This window comes from Oryza glaberrima, chromosome 1 (assembly GCF_000147395.1).
Source record: "Oryza glaberrima chromosome 1, OglaRS2, whole genome shotgun sequence".
Taxonomy (NCBI): domain Eukaryota; kingdom Viridiplantae; phylum Streptophyta; class Magnoliopsida; order Poales; family Poaceae; genus Oryza; species Oryza glaberrima.
This window is the reverse complement of record NC_068326.1, coordinates 15,858,082-15,875,636: the sequence shown is the minus strand read 5'-3', so window position 1 is coordinate 15,875,636 and position 17,555 is coordinate 15,858,082. Positions and strand designations below refer to the sequence as shown.

At 44.6% G+C, this 17,555-nt stretch overlaps 1 protein-coding gene across 3 annotated transcripts; it reads right to left on the bottom strand.

Moving 5' to 3' along the window:
• Nucleotides 1-665: 665 nt before the first annotated feature.
• LOC127777208 (protein LNK2) lies at nucleotides 666-6,810 on the bottom strand. Of its 3 annotated transcripts, XM_052303769.1 has the most exons (11): nucleotides 6,433-6,810; nucleotides 4,867-5,236; nucleotides 4,581-4,698; nucleotides 4,370-4,475; nucleotides 4,178-4,270; nucleotides 4,003-4,098; nucleotides 2,708-3,427; nucleotides 2,439-2,587; nucleotides 1,277-1,419; nucleotides 1,097-1,183; nucleotides 666-991 (listed from the first exon to the last, which is right to left on the bottom strand). In XM_052303769.1, the coding sequence occupies exons 1-10, from the start codon at nucleotides 6,808-6,810 to the stop codon at nucleotides 1,098-1,100; spliced, it is 2,259 nt and encodes a 752-aa protein (XP_052159729.1). In that variant the 3' UTR covers nucleotides 666-991; nucleotide 1,097. The 3 variants fall into 3 exon arrangements, with proteins under 3 accessions (XP_052159729.1, XP_052159719.1, XP_052159731.1); XM_052303759.1 differs by having other exon boundaries at nucleotides 666-1,183; XM_052303771.1 differs by lacking the exon at nucleotides 4,003-4,098 and having other exon boundaries at nucleotides 666-1,183.
• Nucleotides 6,811-17,555: the final 10,745 nt, after the last annotated feature.

Below are 17,555 nucleotides of genomic sequence, written 5' to 3'. Positions count from 1 at the left end.
AATTACATATATAAGTTCCAAAATTAGATATGTAAGTTTAAAATTACATATGTAATTAGTATGTAATTATAATATACTCCCTCTATCCCAGAATATAATAAGTTTTATGGTTGGACACGGTTATTAAGAAAGTAGGTAGTAGAAGTGAGTGGTAGAGGATTGTGATTGGATGAATAGTGGAGGTAGGTGGGAAAAGTGAATGGTGGAGGGTTCTGATTGGTTGGGAAGAGAATGTTGGTGGAGAAATTGTTATATTTTGAGACAAATTTTAAGTGCTAAAAGTTATTATATTTTAGGACGGAGGGAGTAAGTACGATGTGATTAGTACGAGTAATTTATCCGTTAATAATATCAGCATGTACGGTAGAAACAAAACAGAACAGCAGAAAATATAGTTTAATGTTCGAGTGAAAGCAAATACTAGCCCCACATCTTGGAAATAATTGGACCGAGCAAAAATCGACTGCAACCGGTTGAAAAAAATGGCGACACAATTTTAGCAATGCCAATTCGAAAAATACCCCACCTATGAATGTATCCGTCAAGTCGTTAGCGCCGACGCATGCAAAAGATGTGTCATCAAATAGTTCCGTTAGAATGACAAAGTTCTTTCGAGCTTAGCGACCAACACATAGCACATGAATGTTATGGAGTGGAACAGGACATTTTCTGGGGAATAAGATCGAGGAATTTCCAACGGCAAAAGTATTTCTAGAGCCAAATGTTCGCTCTCTTTCAGTGAACTCTAACATACACACCCAAAGTGTCACCTCGGCATGAATCCAGTCTAAACTGTACAGTGTTGTTGTTTTTTTTTTTTTTTTTTTTTTGGGATATGACACAAGGCACTAGGATGGTGAAACTGATACAGCAGGATACATCACGTAATGATCTCTGACAGTGGAGGTGATCAGCGGACTGGCAATGGCCATCTTTAGAGGCAGCTAACCATGTTGATGTTGAGCAATTCATTGGTCCCCTGCCACATACTCTAAGGAGAAACACCAGCCATTCGCAGAGAAATTGGGCCATCAGATACACAAAGAATTATGATCTCACTGGTCTTTGAGCAAAATCTTCCATTAATACATCTTACATTACAGTGAAGGCTGCAGTGTCATTTCTTGCCCATTCTGGTGATTTTCTGATGGTCCCCCAGGTGCGTCTGTAGGAATCTTCGAATCTGCACAGTGTTGTAAATCCCAAGCATCATGTTAGTTCATGATGGCATATTCAGACTAGTTAACCAACAAATATATTATAAACACACACACACCAGGTTCAGTTGGCAATGGAGTTGAGGATTTGATCTCTTCTTTTGCAGGTGTTGAAACCTTTGAACAAGGCTTATGAAACAGTAAATGTGCCACAATGCGGTCGATTGGATTTGTGTTTGTTTCTGCTTCACTTGCTGGAGATCTGGGATTGTATCAATCAATAATTTGTCACTGAAAAAAAATATACCTATTGTACTCATATATACGCAACGGCAGCTAGCTACTTGCAAGCAGCAAAAAGATGGTATAAATAAGATGAATTGGTACGAGGTAGAAATTGCAGATCTTCAACTACTTGCTGGATGATGAAGGAATTTCAGAGCTTCTTGGCTAGGGTTGTGTTTATTTTTGTGGAGAGATTTTCAGAATCTTTTCGTACAAGGCTGCACATTCCAGCTACAACCAAAATGTCAGGGGAACCTTCAGCTGTTCCCTCCAACCAGTACAACAAAAAAACTAGCATTGGATCCATAGTATCCTTTTACTAAGGATGAACTAACAAATAAAATCTTAAAAGAAATGAGAAACCCCAACAAAACAAAGATGTTGAAACTTTTGATTACTTAATTTCAATATTTTATCCTATTCAATTTCAAATATCATTGGGTAAATATGATATGATAGGACAATTCACAATATTAGAACTGTTATCCTAGTTTAATTAGATAGAAGTACACAAACATGATGCCATTCAGATCATTATCCCCTGTTGTGCCCGATGTACTGTTGATGACTGGAACATAATTTTATTCCTAAATGTACAATCGTTCAACTTAGGAGTATCTTGATCTAAAATAGCAATATTACTTATATACTCCCTCCATCCAAAAGTCTTAAGCATATTTTTTTTTTGGTTTTACCAAATGAGATGATCATATTTGCAGTCTCAATGTGCTAAATTAAATTGTTGATCAGAGCCCAAGAAACCATCTTAATACTCATTGGTTGCATGCATGCATATAGTTCCTTGATTTTGTTACATGGGGGATGAGTTATATTCTTCTTGGTTTTGGTGAAAAAAGAAATATGCTTAGACTTTTAATGGAGGGAGTATTGCAATATTGCATTATGTACAGTAAAGCAGCGCATTACTACTAGCAGTGTCCAAATGCTAGGATGGTAATACTTAATGGAACCATTATGGCATGAAGCAAAGCATACCTTCTTTTAGATGTGTCTTCTGAAACTTCATCATCATCTTTATTACTCTTGTTAGCACTACTTCTGTCACTAGTAATTTGTCTCTCTGAGACACTATGGGCCAAACGGAGTAAACTGTCTCGAATACAACGCCGAGTTCTGGTATCCAACTGTGTAAAGAAGAAAATATGGTCAATTAATTTATCTTGAAATAAGCCCTGCAACAGATATGGTCTTACATGGCATAAAAAAATCAATGTAAAAATCTGAAGAAATACTAAATAAGCTACCTTCGCAAGAGCATCTTGAAGCTGATAATATATTTTTTCTTCTATAAAGAGGTCATCAGGAATCCCAGAACTCTTCTGAATCTCTTCATGGCCAGTTGGAATCAGCTCTAGTGAGAAAACTTTATTTGCATTATCATCTATGACAACAGAACTCCCTAAGGAATCTGGATTTTTGCTCTTTGGTGAGTACGCTTGAGGTACCATGGTATCGCTGCCAGAACCATCTTGACCAAACTGCTGCTGCTGCTGCTGAATAGCTATCAGTGCTTGCATTTGCTGTCGACGCCTAAGCTTTTCAATCTTTTCTTGGGGTGTCATCATCAATGGTCTTGATGGTATATCTTGTGACTTTTCTGCGGAACTTGACTGTTTTGGGGAATCTATTGAAGTTCGGTAATTTGTAGTAGCTGGCTTTGTTTGATGGCTTTCAGCCTGAACATTTGACATCAGAGGAATGCCAGGAAATTGATATGAAGGATATCCATAGCCAGGGAAAATAAACTGATTAGCCTGCTGAAGTTGTCCCATGTTCTTGTTATCATGTAATAGCAAGTATTGAGTCTGAAGGGGTTGCGCAGGGACTTTGGCCAATGAATGCGAACTGGCTGGTCGATGCTGTCCTTGGTTCTGGGAGAAGCCACTTGTACTATTGGACATTTTACTTTTGCCTCTTTCTTCTGTTCTTCTCCGTGACCTCACTGACTTCTTCTGCACATCTCCCTACATGGAGAAGCATATTTGTGTTCAGAAACATATTTACATTTAGTTAGGAAGAGAGCAAACTTGTTCCCTTCAAGTCAGATAAACTAATCAATATTCAACTGCATCTCAAATCTTAATTTGAAAAATTGACATTTATAATGAAAAAGGTAGATAAACATGACAGCCTCCAATAGAAACAAAAAAAAAGGAGTATCATAAATCACAAGAGTATCATATAATGAATGTATGTTGGTCATTATGATGCCTCACAGTGCTTAATTTACTGGAACCTTAAAAGACATCACAAAGTTATAGCTGAAACTGTCAGAAAGGACCTTGATTTATAATTAAATCAGTTTAGATGGCTTCCTGGATCTAAAATACATGCTAATGAAGAATTCGGTAAAACAAAAAACTAATTCGAAATGAACAGCTGTCCTTCAAACTTATTACCCTAAATGTAAACACTCTTATATGAGGGATCAGAACAATGAAAACAACCTCAGGACATATTTTAGTGTATCACTATAACAAAATGTGGGAGATGGATTTCATTCATAAAAGTTGATAGGATGCATCACATGGCTGACTACCTCCTTTGGAAACTGATTTGGTTTTCCAGAATATTCATTATTCAGATGATTTTTATGCTCAGCTTGCTCTCCAGATTTAGCATTAGCGTCTACTACCTGCCAAAAATGAATAACAGGAGTAGCCAAGAAGTAACTGCTAATTATGACACATAAATGCATGCATTTAGACATTTACCTTGCTTTCTTGTTCGGTAGTTCCACCAGACGTTTCATTAATCAGAAGCGAAGATCCATGATCAGAAGATAGTTGTTTATTCAGTGGTATATGCTGTGGAACCATCAAGTAAATAGTATAGATAAAAAATAGTTCAAAATTATGGAAAGAGATGAAAATTCACAGTGGAAGATTATTAATGTATCGACATACTGGAAAGGGGATTGATTGTACAGTAGTATCCACCAGATCTGAAGATGCTGAGAGAAAATTACTGCCATCAGCAACCATCTCATTACCAAATATGGAGTCACCATTGCTGTAGACAATAACATCATGTGATGAGTTTATTCAATTGTAACATGTGATGACTTTATTAATTCATAAGATTTCAGGGAAAACCTCTTCCAGTGTCTGATATTACCTAAATAAGCGGTCAAAATCATCAAAATCTCCGATATTACCCCAGTCACAATCAAGGAAGCTGTTACTCTTTTCTTCATGATCATTACCAAACACTTCAGTTTCACCATCCAGCTGCACTGTACATGGGTTAACAAAAGCTATATAATTTGCTCACAAATTATGTCACCTCTTCTTTTACATAAATGGTATCCTTTTTTCCATGCATCAACATGCTTATAGATTAGCTGTTATGAAAATGAAGCAGGAATAAAATCCACATGCAGCAGTAATAGGATGAAACAAACCTGTTGTGTTTCCTGTGACCTTCTCTAAACTAGGTGCAGAACTGAAATCCAAATATGTAGATGCTATATTATCATCGCTGTAGTTTCTATCAAGTGTGGCATTCAAAGAAGGCAAGTCAGGCCAGGATTCAACGTCAAGTTGTGTAGCTGAATAATGTTCACTAGCCTGAGAGGCAGGCTGCTTTTCCAAAACTGGAAACTCAGTTTGACCACTTGAACTTCGTTCAGTAAGGCCAGGAATATTATCAGTTTCTTCATCATTCTTCTTCTGGTCTCCAACACTTACTAATGCACTATCCTCTGTATCCTTAGGGTAAGGCACAATATGGTCTTCATTCTCATTGAACTCAGCCCATATTGCATCTCCCACCTGCAATTCAAACGATAATCTGAAAATACTCTGAGGAAATTTAAGCAGAGTCTCATTGTCAAATTATTTTGAAACAATTTACAGAGCCATCGTTTCGCTTATTCGCGGAATAAGCGAAACGCGCGAATAAGCGAAACGGCGTATTTGCAAATGAAAAGTAATTTGTGAATAAAACTGTTATATACGTGTTCTTAGCGATCTAAAAGAAAAGGCTGAAAAATAAATTTTGATGAAAAAACCTCAAAATCAGCTCCAAATTTAAGGTTGAAAATTCAAATTTTAGCTGATAAGCATAAGCATAAGCGAAAAGATGAGGTCCTAAAGGAGAACACACATGAATATACCCTACAATATAAATTCAATTGTATAGTAGAATAAATAATGTGTAAAATTAGAATGCAAGATTCCTATCATGGTTCTCTATTCATAATCGAGAGTGATATGAGATTATACAATTTATGTCACTAAACCGAAACTATTAAGCCACAACGTTTTAATTCATATGGGTAGGCCTGCTGTCTGAATCATGAATTTTTGATAAAAAGAAGACCATTTTTCATAATCAATCCAATCCATTTTACATTACCCAAAGAGTGACCTACTATAAGAGAACTTTAATACACCAAATGACATAAGTATCAGAGTATGATCCTACTTCTAATAATTCACAACAGAAACACTGTAACTTGAAGTTATCAGCGTCCAGCAGCCGTCACGTGAATTCAAAAATATATAACCTTGGTTCACAAACGATAGAAGTCAGATTGGCAGCACTCCCGTGGAGTCGCAAAAGATTATTGGGACATCCACCACCCGTCGACGCAATAGACAATTCTACAAGTTACATAACTTCCAATTTAGTGTAACCTTACCTTATGAGACCTAGCACAACCCAACCGCACGCGGTAGCATCTAAATGCCCACAAGACTCTCTCTGCTAGGTGAGCCTCCTTGGAAATAATCCTATCATCCTCGCTCGCTCGCTCACAATCATCAGCTGCTTCTTCGAGCACTAAAATCCCCTAGAAATGAGAAGGCGGAAAAGCAATATCCCCTTACCAGACCACCACATATAAACTAGCTTCGCGCGGTACACGTGCTCGCACAGCAAAGCAGATCCAGCCGCCACAGCATCCGCGGCACGAAACTACAGCTAAGAAAAGCAAAGGGAAGGACGGATTTCCTCTGCGGCGCACCTGCTGCTGGTCGTCGTTCCACTCGAACATCCTCCTCAGGTGGCGGCCGCCGCTGGCGCCGCACCCGAACGAGAGCCCGATACGCGCTGCCCCCCGGGTCCCGACGGTTGCATCTCCAGCCACGGCAAAAGGGAAGGGCAGAAAATCCTCCAATTCGGTGACGCGGCGGAGAATTGCGCTGCGCTTGCTCGCTTCTCCTCCTCCTCCACTCGCGACCTGTGTTGTCGTCGTCTGCGCTTCCCTCTCCCCCCTCTCCCTCTCTCCTCTCCCTTCCCACCCACCGAGAGGAGTCCAGGGAGGGGCGGACGCGTGGTGCAAGATGATTGGGCGGGCGGTCGGGGTTGAGGTGCGGGAGGGCCACGTGTGGAGGGGGCGCATCTCGGGTAGTGGCGGAGATGGCTCGATCAAATGCCGCTCGTTGATTGGCTACTGCGGGACTTAGCGGGTTAACGGGCGGGGCTTAGCGGGCTGGGCCGCGTCGACTCGTGGGGGTCGCTTTTCATGGCTTGTTGGGCGGGCCGCAACGGGCAAAACGTAGGACCAGAGATCAATAAGCTTTGGTCATATTGGCGACTCCATATCACCGTAAGTCGTTTAGGTATTCGATCATGCTTGTCTACTGGTTAAAAAAACTTGTCAATAACCATTAGTTAAGTACAAGTCTAGTTATGGGTTTTGTATCCAACGATTGACCATCTGTATTATTAGAAAATTTTTATGATTATTAGTTTTATTGTTATTCTTTATGTGTGATTTATTTTTAAAAAATTTTTTATAGATTTTTCAAATAAGACGTACGATTAAATATTGGATATAGAAACTCACCGCTGCACTTAGGGTGCGCTCGTATGTGTATATTGTAGTATCGAATTAAATCTGAGTGTAATCAGTACTGTAGGCTGTTAGTAGTAAATATGGTGGGTGGCTGAATAGTAGGTAGCAAGGCTGGATGGAGTTTGATGCCGGTTGGAGCAGCTCCTTGAGATTGCCGACGGAGCAGTGATGCAAGCGACGTGACGGGACGGGCAGGGCTGTCAGTACGCAGGCAGCACTAAAGGCGTTGCAGCCGCTGCTGCTGGTGTCGGCTTGACTTGGGAGAGGGTGGGGCTTTTCCTCCTTGCTCAGATAGGCCTGCGCGCATGGAGCTGACAGTGATAGGCGCACAAAAAAAAGAAGCAATGTGATCAGCAGGATGATTAGTTGTAGATTAATGTACACAATTAATTGCTCGATAAAATTCTAATGAATGTGAAATGCGTGATTAACAATACCGAAGTTCACATAGATAGCAATATAATAGCGTTACACAAATTCGAGTAGAACAACAGGACAGTTGTTGTACCGAGAACACACATAAAATAGGCTAACTTGAGAAAGACATGAGCAAGGAATACAAATTTATTAAGGATAGAAAGTGATGCAGGACTAATTGTTGTAAACTTTCAATCGCGTGACGAACAGCTCTCATCCCCGCGGCACTATTCCGTGCGTCGTACCAATCGCGCAGCAGTGGTGCCTGTGGGATGGGCGGGTACCCGTTGTACAACCGGTTCTGTGTCATGAAATGGGGGTCTGCACTGTCGAGCCTGAAGTTGTGGAGAGCAAAAACGTAGTGTATGATCTTCGTTTGGGTGTGGCCTAAGGAAAAGAGGTATCTCCCTAAGAATCCTCCACTGACTCTTCATAACTCCAAAAGCTCTCTCAACTGAAGTACGCAGGGAGGGGTGCATATAGTTGAATGTTTCTTCCCTCCCTTGTGGTTGACCAGCAAATTCATTCAAATGGTAGCGTACATGTGGGTACGGTGGCAAGAAATCGCACCGGCATGCGTACCCAGAATCCACCAGTAGATATTTACCTAGACAATGAACATGAGAAATTTCAGATGAAAATTGCATGAGGGAGTAATATGATGGTGTTGTGTACTAACTGGATTAAAAAAACCGTCAACATTGGTACTTACCCCATGGCAACCTTGGAAAACTATGGGGATAGTTCCGGATAGCTTCTGTGAGCACCCGCTGGTCGTGCACAGCTCCAGGCCATCCGGCATCTGCAAATATAACACGATCGTCCCATCCAATTACAACTAATACATTCCTTGATGTGATATGGTGACGATTGCGGTGCAAATTAGCTTCTTCAACTGCAACATGAACTGGGATGTGGGTCCCGTCTGCAGCTCCTGCAGCCCCAGCAAAAGGCAGGAAATTTTCATCTTGCGCAACACGGTTATGCACTCTTCGAAAACTAGGATCCACAGGCTTGTTGATATCAGCTGCCATGGAGTAAACTGCATGGTCAACAGACACTCTCCTACCAAGGTCAACAGACATCATCAGCGAAGATCAAACATACGTCAACGAAATCGGTTAAGAATTTCACTTACCTGCCGGCAGGCAGCTTCAACGTCCTCCTCTTTGGAGGAGGAGCCAGACTACCGGTATCCCGCGTAAGATAGCAAATCATGACCCCATTCCGGTATCTTTGAAAAGGAGTCAAAGAGCGAGGACGGTGCGCTTTACCTCGGAGCCGGCAGACTTCTGCCGAGAACTGGCGGGAGCGCTCGATCTCGCCCACGGCTTCCGCTTGGTCCCGCTGCCCCCTGCGATGGCATGAGCGGATGAGATCTTGGCGACCTCATCAGTGACCTTATCCTTTAGTGAGGCGGAGGCCTGGTGGTCAACAAGGGGACCGATGACATCCGTCAATGGCAAGACCTGCAAGAGTTGAAGTCACTTTGGCCCTTTAAAAGAATAAAGATACGCGGCGTCCCGGTTCTCGCTTACATTAATGGCAGCAGCTTTCTCGGCTGCCGACTTATCGCAGAGCGGCGCTGGCGGCTCTTCAGCCGAAGAGGTGCCACTGATCAAGACCTCCTTGACCCTCTGCACCACCGTGTCGTCAAGAAGATCTAAAATAAATGAAGATACAAGGAAACAAGATTAGATCTCGTCTACGAGTTTAACATCGAAAGTGATGAGATGAACCCTGAGGTCCTCTCGGCACTCAAGGCTACAGTTTGGCCCGATTTTTCGGTGAGTTCAGATAACTACGATTTGGGAGAAACGTTGACGATCCGACTACAACCGTACAAGACGTTGCGTTGCGTCTTAGCGATCGATACACCTCTTCGTGGGTTGTTGATCTTGACGGTGCAGATCAACCCTATTCCTGCAAGCAAATCGAAGAAACAAGCAAGAACAAGATAAAAGCAATCTAATATTGCAAATAGGAATTGAATACAAATGATAAGTTGGGGTTTCGGGGTTTCGAATACAAGCAGACGGACGGTCTAGCCGACACGCGCGCTGCAAGGAAGTAGCAATGGCTAAACTTTCATCTAAACAAAACCCAACTAACTCTAAAGGGGTTACTAGCTATTTAAGGGATGGAGGAGGTCAGAAGGGCATTCTCCCTCTGTTTGGGGCGCAGCCCCCCTTGGGCCCCACTTGGGCCGGGGTCACAGGCCCATAGGCCCATTACAGACAATGCTGCCCCTTATTTCTTCAATTGCCGATGACTCAGATGGAATTTGACAATGAGATTGGATCCGTTGGAAAGAGGATTCCGAGAGCTTTCCATCAAGTAATCATGGGCCCAAAACAGAGGCCATATGGAGATTTAGCAACCGTTTGAATTCAGCACTATCTCAGGTGGCCGAATTGGATTCCAGAACGTGGCGGACTTCATCTCCATCTCTGCATGCACCATGGCCATCGTGTTTATCTTCCATATGCAGCCCAAAATAAGTGGATTAGTCCTGAACATATAAACACATACATTATGAGGTAGTGTCATATTCTTGATTAGATTAAATTGACACTTGTTATGAAACGAGACCACCTGTGGGTATATGACATGATCAATGGTTGTATCCGTCGTAGGCATGGTCACATCATCCTCCCTTTCTTCACGGAAAAACGTCCTCGGTTTTAACATGGGTAATTCACGTAGCATATCCTCACGCAACGCTTCATATGGCGCATTCTTTACTATATATGGCAGCAACATTGAGCGATCTCGTCGCTCCCCTTCTTCAGAACCAACTTGCGTCTTTGGACAAAAGCAAAACAAACTTGAAGTAACATCAGTGGTCTTAACACTACTCTCCAGTTTGCATTTTCTTGGCACAACAACAGAGGATTGCATATCTGAACAAATGTAAACTTTGTGCACCAAATAAATTTCTCTATCACTATATTTGCCAAAGATGTGAAAAATAACATTACGAGGACATGGCAAATCAGAATGAGCAAATATTTTGTCCTTCAAACAATTGAGCTCACAAGAATCATCAAACAGAATATAGCCCAATGTATTTAAAGAAGATTGCAATTGAAGTTCATCATTCTTGCTGGACGTGTGAATAACATGCTTAAATTCAGTACATGGAGAATCAAGATTAAAGTAGCATGCTCATTCACTAGTTGTGGAATGGATATAAGTGAAGTGCTATCGCACAACTCTTCTTTATCACAAGGAACATAATGTAAATCAACTTGTGACAAAGGCAATTCAGAAGTAGGTTCCACTAAAGTTTGCTCTAGGTCAGCATGGAAAGTGGAAAAGTGTAATTCATTAGAAACATACTCACCTTGAGTAATTTCTGCACCATTTAATTTACCTTTTATGCCCTCTTCAGATAATGTAGGTGCATCAGCCTTCTCCTCATTCGCGAGTGATGGAAGTGACATCTCAAACATATCGTTCTTCTCATTTTGGGGACTGTTCTGAACTTCCTGCAAAACATCAGTGATAGGAGGCACAAGCATAGCTTGTTGCTCTGTTGGTTTCTCCAAAATTTTGCGCTCAACATTGCAAGCAAGCATGAACAATTGGCCTATATGATTATAAGTCACATTAACAAGCCCATCAAATTTTAAAATCATGAAAGTACTCCTTAACAGTTTTGTCACCTTGTTTTAGATGTTCAAATTTCTCAAGGAGAGCACGTCTATAGTATGAAAACACAAATCTTTTTCTCATCAGTATTTTGCATTCATCCCAAGTTTCAAGCTTATTTCCCACAGTATGCCACCAAAAAGATGCAGAACCGGTACACTTATTACTAGCAGCCTTAATCATTTGAGCATTAGAAAAATCATACTCATCAAATTGTTTTTCTACTGCTAGCTCCCAATTAACGTATGCTGCAGAATCATACTTTCCATCAAAAGATGGCAAAAACAGACTCTACTCTTGCAAGATTATGATCATGTACCTTATTTGCGTCATGTTGGTCACTTGCCATGTGTTGTCGAAGGTGAAAATGTCCACATTGAGCACGAACAGCTCCAAACTCTTTGTGTAACCCTGCCATAGTTAGTAGCAAACAAGAAACATATACAAGAATATATACGTTCCTATCAACTACTAGGTAGTGGAAGCTCACAAATCACACATACTCAAGCTTTATATCGAGCTCTTACAAGTTCTTACCAATGCAAACTAGAATATGGTGTCCACACCGACTCAACCAAACACTCGATGGAGTTGGATGTATCGACACTTTGGCACACATGTTCACAATCTGTATAGCTGCAGTCAAATCTATGGAGCTCTGGGTAGGCTTAAATATGTAGCAAGTATGGCAAATGGTTAAATCAGAGAATGCAAAGTTGAATAATCGTTCAAAGTCAAGTATCGTGCTGGTCCTAGGCTAGAACGAACTAGAGACGCGAGCCTAGAAACAAACAATACAACAAGATAACACTAACAGTAGAATCAACTCAAGCATCACTTTGATATAAGAGAGCAAAATCAAAGATAAGAGCTCTTTTTTTCCTTTTTTTTTCTTCTTCCTTCCTCTCTCTTTTTTTCCTTTCGTTTTCTTTTCTTTTTTTTTGTTGCGCCTTTTTTTTCTTTTTTTTTCACCTTTCTGCCTTTTTTTTTCACCTTTCTGCCTTTTTTTCCCTTTTTTATTTTTTTCAAAAACCAACTGAAGGACCCGGATGCAAGATTACAGGAACTCAAATGTAAATATAAAAATTACAGGGACTTAAATGTAAAAGTGCAAACCCGAAATTAAAAGTACACAAAAATAGAATGCTCTCGTCCCATAGGTTCCGTTTTTGCAAACAGAATTCCAATCCGATACTCCAAAAAAATTTTTACCAAGTTGTATGGGAGATCACGATATAGATGAACCCAGAGAGGAGATACTCGGACTTCGGCCTGGTTGCGGACCCGCGGTGGTGGTGGGTGAGGAAAGGAAGGATGCAGCCGGATTTGTTGGGGAAAAATGGGAAACTTATTTTTAGCCGAACCAACCTACTATTTCTTTCCGAATCAAACGCATACTTCCAAAAACCGATTCGTCCTCTCGCTCAGGTCACAAGCGCGGCCGAATCAACTCGCTTCACATACAAACCACAAACTCGAGCAAAACCTTGATGCGACTCCAAAACTGACTGACAAAAACTTCTGAAAACTACAAAAATAGAACCGTGGCAGCGAACCGATTCCGACAAGGGGGGGGGGGGGCGACGACTGTGGTATAAAACGTGACCAGAACTCGAAACTTTAAACGAACTAGACGCTAAGACTAGCAACATGACGTGACGATGCAACACAAAATTCAACAAAGCAAAAATTGAAAAGAACAATGCAATGGCACAATATGGCTAGGTAAATGACACAATTTTTTTTTGTCTGGCTATTTTCTGGTTATGGATAGATAAAAAAAACTCAACGAGCAACGAAAGCTCTGATACCACCTGATGAGATGAACCCTGAGGTCCTCTTAGCACTCAAGGCTACAGTTTGGCCCGATCTTTCGGTGAGTTCAGATAACTACGATTTGGGAGAAACGTTGACGATCCGACTACAACTGTACAAGATGTTGCGTTGCGCCTTAGCGATCGATACACCTCTCCGTGGGTTGTTGATCTTGCCAGTGCAGATCAACCCTATTCCTGCAAGCAAATCGAAGAAACAAGCAAGAACAAGATAAAAGCAATCTGATATTGCCAAGAGGAATTGAATACAAATGATAAGTTGGGGTTTCGGGGTTTCGAATACAAGCAGACGGACGGTCTAGCCGACATACGCGCTGCAAGAAAGTAGCAATGGCTAAACTTTCATCTAAACAAAACCCAACTAACTCTGAAGGGGTTACTAGCTATTTAAGGGATGGAGGAGGTCAGAAGGGCGTCCTCCCTCTGTTTGGGGCGCAGCCCCCCTTGGGCCCCACTTGGGCCGGGGTCCCAGACGAAGTTACAGGTCCATAGGCCCATTACAGACAATGCAGCCCCTTGTTTCTGCAATTGCCGATGACTCAGATGGAATATGACAATGAGGTTGATCCGTTGGAAAGAGGATTCTGGGAGCTTTACATGAAGTACTCGTGTGAAGCATCTAGGCCCCCGTTGTTAATTTTGGTAATTAATGACAAGCGCTAATTGTGGACTAACCATTGCTATTGAGATGATATTTTAAGTTAGGTCCACGTCATGTGTGCGCATGGATGACTATCGATCGATTAAAATTGACGGCGCAAAGCAAAGAGAAAGAAGACGGTAAAACTAGTGCTTTAATTTAGAATTGATCGAGGTGTAGGGCGATCAAATTTGCTAGTTTATTTTCTAGTTTCGTCGTACTATTAAGAGGGGTAATGACCTAGCAAAGAGATGATTAAATTGCCACATTAGGTCATTGCAATTTCACTTGTGCTCACATTTTCATCACACACACAAAAACTCACCTTTGCTTTCACTGAGCTCGGCCTGACCAGGTGTCACGTCCTGATAAATTCATCCCGAAATAAAAATCATTCTCTAAAAGGAATAATAGAATTAATTAAAATTCGAAAAGAAATTGGTTAACACTAAAATACGTACAAGAAAAATTTGAATGTGGCCCGGAGAATTTTTGTTAAATTCTCCTTGGTCTAAAATGAGCCCTCAAAATTTACTTGAATTTTCAGAGCACCGAAAATATTTATTAAGCAACAAAAACAATTATCAAAGTTTATTAGAAAGAAAAACCTAAAAATAATCCTCCTTCCTCCTTTGGGCCAAGTCTGGCCCAAAGTCCTCTCTCTCTCTCTCTCGGCCCGTGGCCAAAGTCCTCGCTTCCTCCCTCTCTTTCTCTCCCTCTCCTTTGTCCATCTCTGTCTCGGGCCGTTCCTCCCTCCCCTCCCGGCCTGCCCGGCCCAGGCCGCCCTGCCCCCTCCCACCTGGGCCTTGTCCCGGCCCAGCCGAGCCTCCCCAGGCCGCGCCGCACGTGCCTGTCACACGCGCGCCGCACGCGCGCGGACTGCGTGCCCCGCGTGGGACCCACCTGCCAGGCGCGTCTTCCTCCTCCCGCTCGGCTCTTCTCCCTCCCGTGAAAACCCTAGTTTCTTGCTCCCTCTAATCCGCGCAAATCAAACCATGGATTCCAAAATTAATTGGGGGGGTTTTAATCCCCATTCCTTCCTCATCAATTCCCCCTAATTTCCCCCTTGATTCGTGCCCCCAATCACCCGGAACGGCCGCGCCGATCCCGGCCGCTTTCCATGGCCACCGGCCGGCTTTTCCGCCGCCGTTCCCCGCTCCTCCCGTGGTCGGCTCCCTCCCCGCGCCTATAAAATGGAATCCCCATCCTCCGTTCTATCGTTTTAGCCTCATCCCGAGCCTCCCCGTGGTCGTATCACCCTTCCCCGCCGTCGTCCCCTCTCTCTCGTGCCGCCGGCCATCTTCAGCCGCCCCTGCCGCCGCGTCAGCACGCCGGCCGGCCGTGCCATCGCCTCCTCCAGCGTCGCAGCCGCCTCCTCTTCGCCGGCCTGCCCTCTGTTTCCCGCCGAGACCTCTGGAAGTGCATCCCCGCCGGCAACAGTGGCGTTGCCGCCACTGTTCCGCCTCCGACCGCCTCTGTCGCATCCCCTGTGCGCCAGCCGACGTCGCCACCACCTCTCTCGGCACAGCAGCGCCATCCTCTTCCCCGGCCAGGCCACGGCGTCGCTCGAATTTCGCCGGAACACCGCCGCCGCCGCGCCAGCCTCTCCTTCCTCCTCATCGACGTCTCCTTCGGCCGCCCGTTCCATCCCGCTTGTGAACCGGCCAACATTGCCACCACCTCCGGCATCGCAGCGGCAAGGTCGCCCTTGGCCTTGCCTCCCCTTCGACCAAACCCCGCCAGTGTTCGTCGTCGTCGTCATCGTTCCTCCTCGCCGGCTCGTCGTCTCGCGGCGCCGCCTCCGTCGTCGGCATCGCAGCGGCGTGTTCCACGCCGTCCTCATCTCCGTGCAGCCGCTGCCGGCTGCCCACGTCACCTCCTCGCCGGCCCCGGTCATCGTCGTCGTCCTCCCGTCGTTCCCGGTCGTCGTGGCGTTCGTCCCTCCGTCAAGCCGATCACGTTCGCTGCCCGTGGTTCGTCAAGCGAGTCGCTGCAGCCCCGTCGTCGTCTTCGTCCTTGCCTCCGCGTCGCCAAGCGTTGCACCGGTCGCGTCTCGCCTTCGTCCAAGGATCGCCGCCGAAGTCGTTCCGTCGCCGAGCCGTCTCCGCCGCGCCCGTTCGTCGTTGTCGTTCCCTCGCCTCGTCGCGTGGTGGTAAGGGTCCGTCCTCTCGCTGCCCGTCCTCGTCCTTTCGGTGTCGCCCGTGCCCGTTGTGCGGTTGTCGACCCCGGTACCCGTGTACTGGTGTTGGTAGTCGTTCGCTTGTACGTGTGGTGACCGTGTTAGTGTGCCCGCTCGATATAATAAAGATGTGCCTTTTGTATCATGTTTGTTTGGTGTACCCCGGCTTTTCCTGGGACGGGGATTAATACACTAGCGTTCGGGAAAAGGCAATTTTCTCAGTCGCGACACCAGGGGCGGTCAAACCGGCCACATAGTGGCGGTCTGACCGGCGTGCCCTGGCCGGTTTGACCAGCCTCACAACGGTGGTCTGACCGGCCCATAAGGACGGTCTGACCGGTGGCACATGCCCGGTCAGACCGGCCCGCTGGAGGCCGGGATGGTGCTACTCGGGGTGGCCGATACAGAGCCGACGGAGCCGTATTCGGTCAGACCGAGTCGATGGCGGTCTGACCGAGCCGAGGCCGGTCTGACCGCCCGCTCAACGCCGGTCTGACCGGCCAGGCTGATGGGGCCCTCTAACAGCACTACAATGGCTAGTTTTCTAGCCGTTGCAGAGTAGCACGGTCTGACCGGCCACATACCTCCGGTCAGACCGGCAGAGCACAAAGTTGGGGGATTTCGCCCCCGACGGCTAGTTTTGGTTGGTGGGAGTATAAATACTCCCCCTCTAGCAGCAAGGGGACTCTCTTGGCACCCAATTCAATTGCATACACCCCTTGCACCTCTCTCACACCCACTTGAGCTTTGTGTTTATCCATCTAGTGTGTTAGAGGGTTAATTAGCCAAGAGTCAAGTGCATTGCTTCCATTTGTAGAGTTAGTGTGGCACTTGATTGATCATCTCACGCCGGGTCATTGCTTGTTACTCTTGGAGGTTGCCGCCTCCTAGACAGCTTGTGAAGGAGTTGCCCGGTGACCTCTCCGAGAAGATTGTGGAGGAGGCCTAGCGCCGGTTTATGAGTGGTTTGGAGTTCACCACCTTCGGAGTGAAGGAAGAACTACCTTAGTGATCGAGGCTTGGGTAGTCCTCTCCGTGGCCCGGCTCCCGCCTTGCCTACCCCTTGACGAAGGGGGCGTGCGGTGGCTTCGTGGTTGAGCGGTGGAGTTGGGCTCGCCTCAACGGGGAGTAGGAAACCGGTGAGTTTCCGAACCTCGGTGAATAATCTCTAGTCTCCTTGTCTCATTTGATTGTCGCATTTACATTTGTGCAATTTACATTTCTAGAGACAAACTTGAGATCATATCACCCTAGGATTGCTAAACATTGACATAGGAGTGTGATTTACTTTCCTAGAGATATAATTGAGCCACTATCACCCTAGGTTTGCAAAACATAACTTAGTTGCTTAGTTAGAGTTGACCCTCACCAAGCCTAGCAACTTAGGTTAGTTTTGATTAGGTGTCATTTAGTTTTAAATCGCCTATTCAACCCCCTCTAGTCGACATCTCGATCCTACAAGTGGTATCAGAGCTTGTTCTCTCTTGATTGGGCTTCACCGCCTAGAGAGAAGATGTCGAACGAGGTGAACCATGTAGGGAAGGCTCCCATGTTCAATGGCACA

Coding starts and splice junctions, on each gene's coding strand:
- LOC127777208 (XM_052303759.1), bottom strand. CDS start 6,810: ATGCGCCCCCTCCACACGTGGCCCTCCCGCACCTCAACCCCGACCGCC. Junction 4,699..4,866: donor GGTCACAGGAAACACAACAG/GTTTGTTTCATC, acceptor ACCCATGTACAG/TGCAGCTGGATGGTGAAACT. Junction 2,588..2,707: donor TTCAAGATGCTCTTGCGAAG/GTAGCTTATTTA, acceptor TTCTTTACACAG/TTGGATACCAGAACTCGGCG.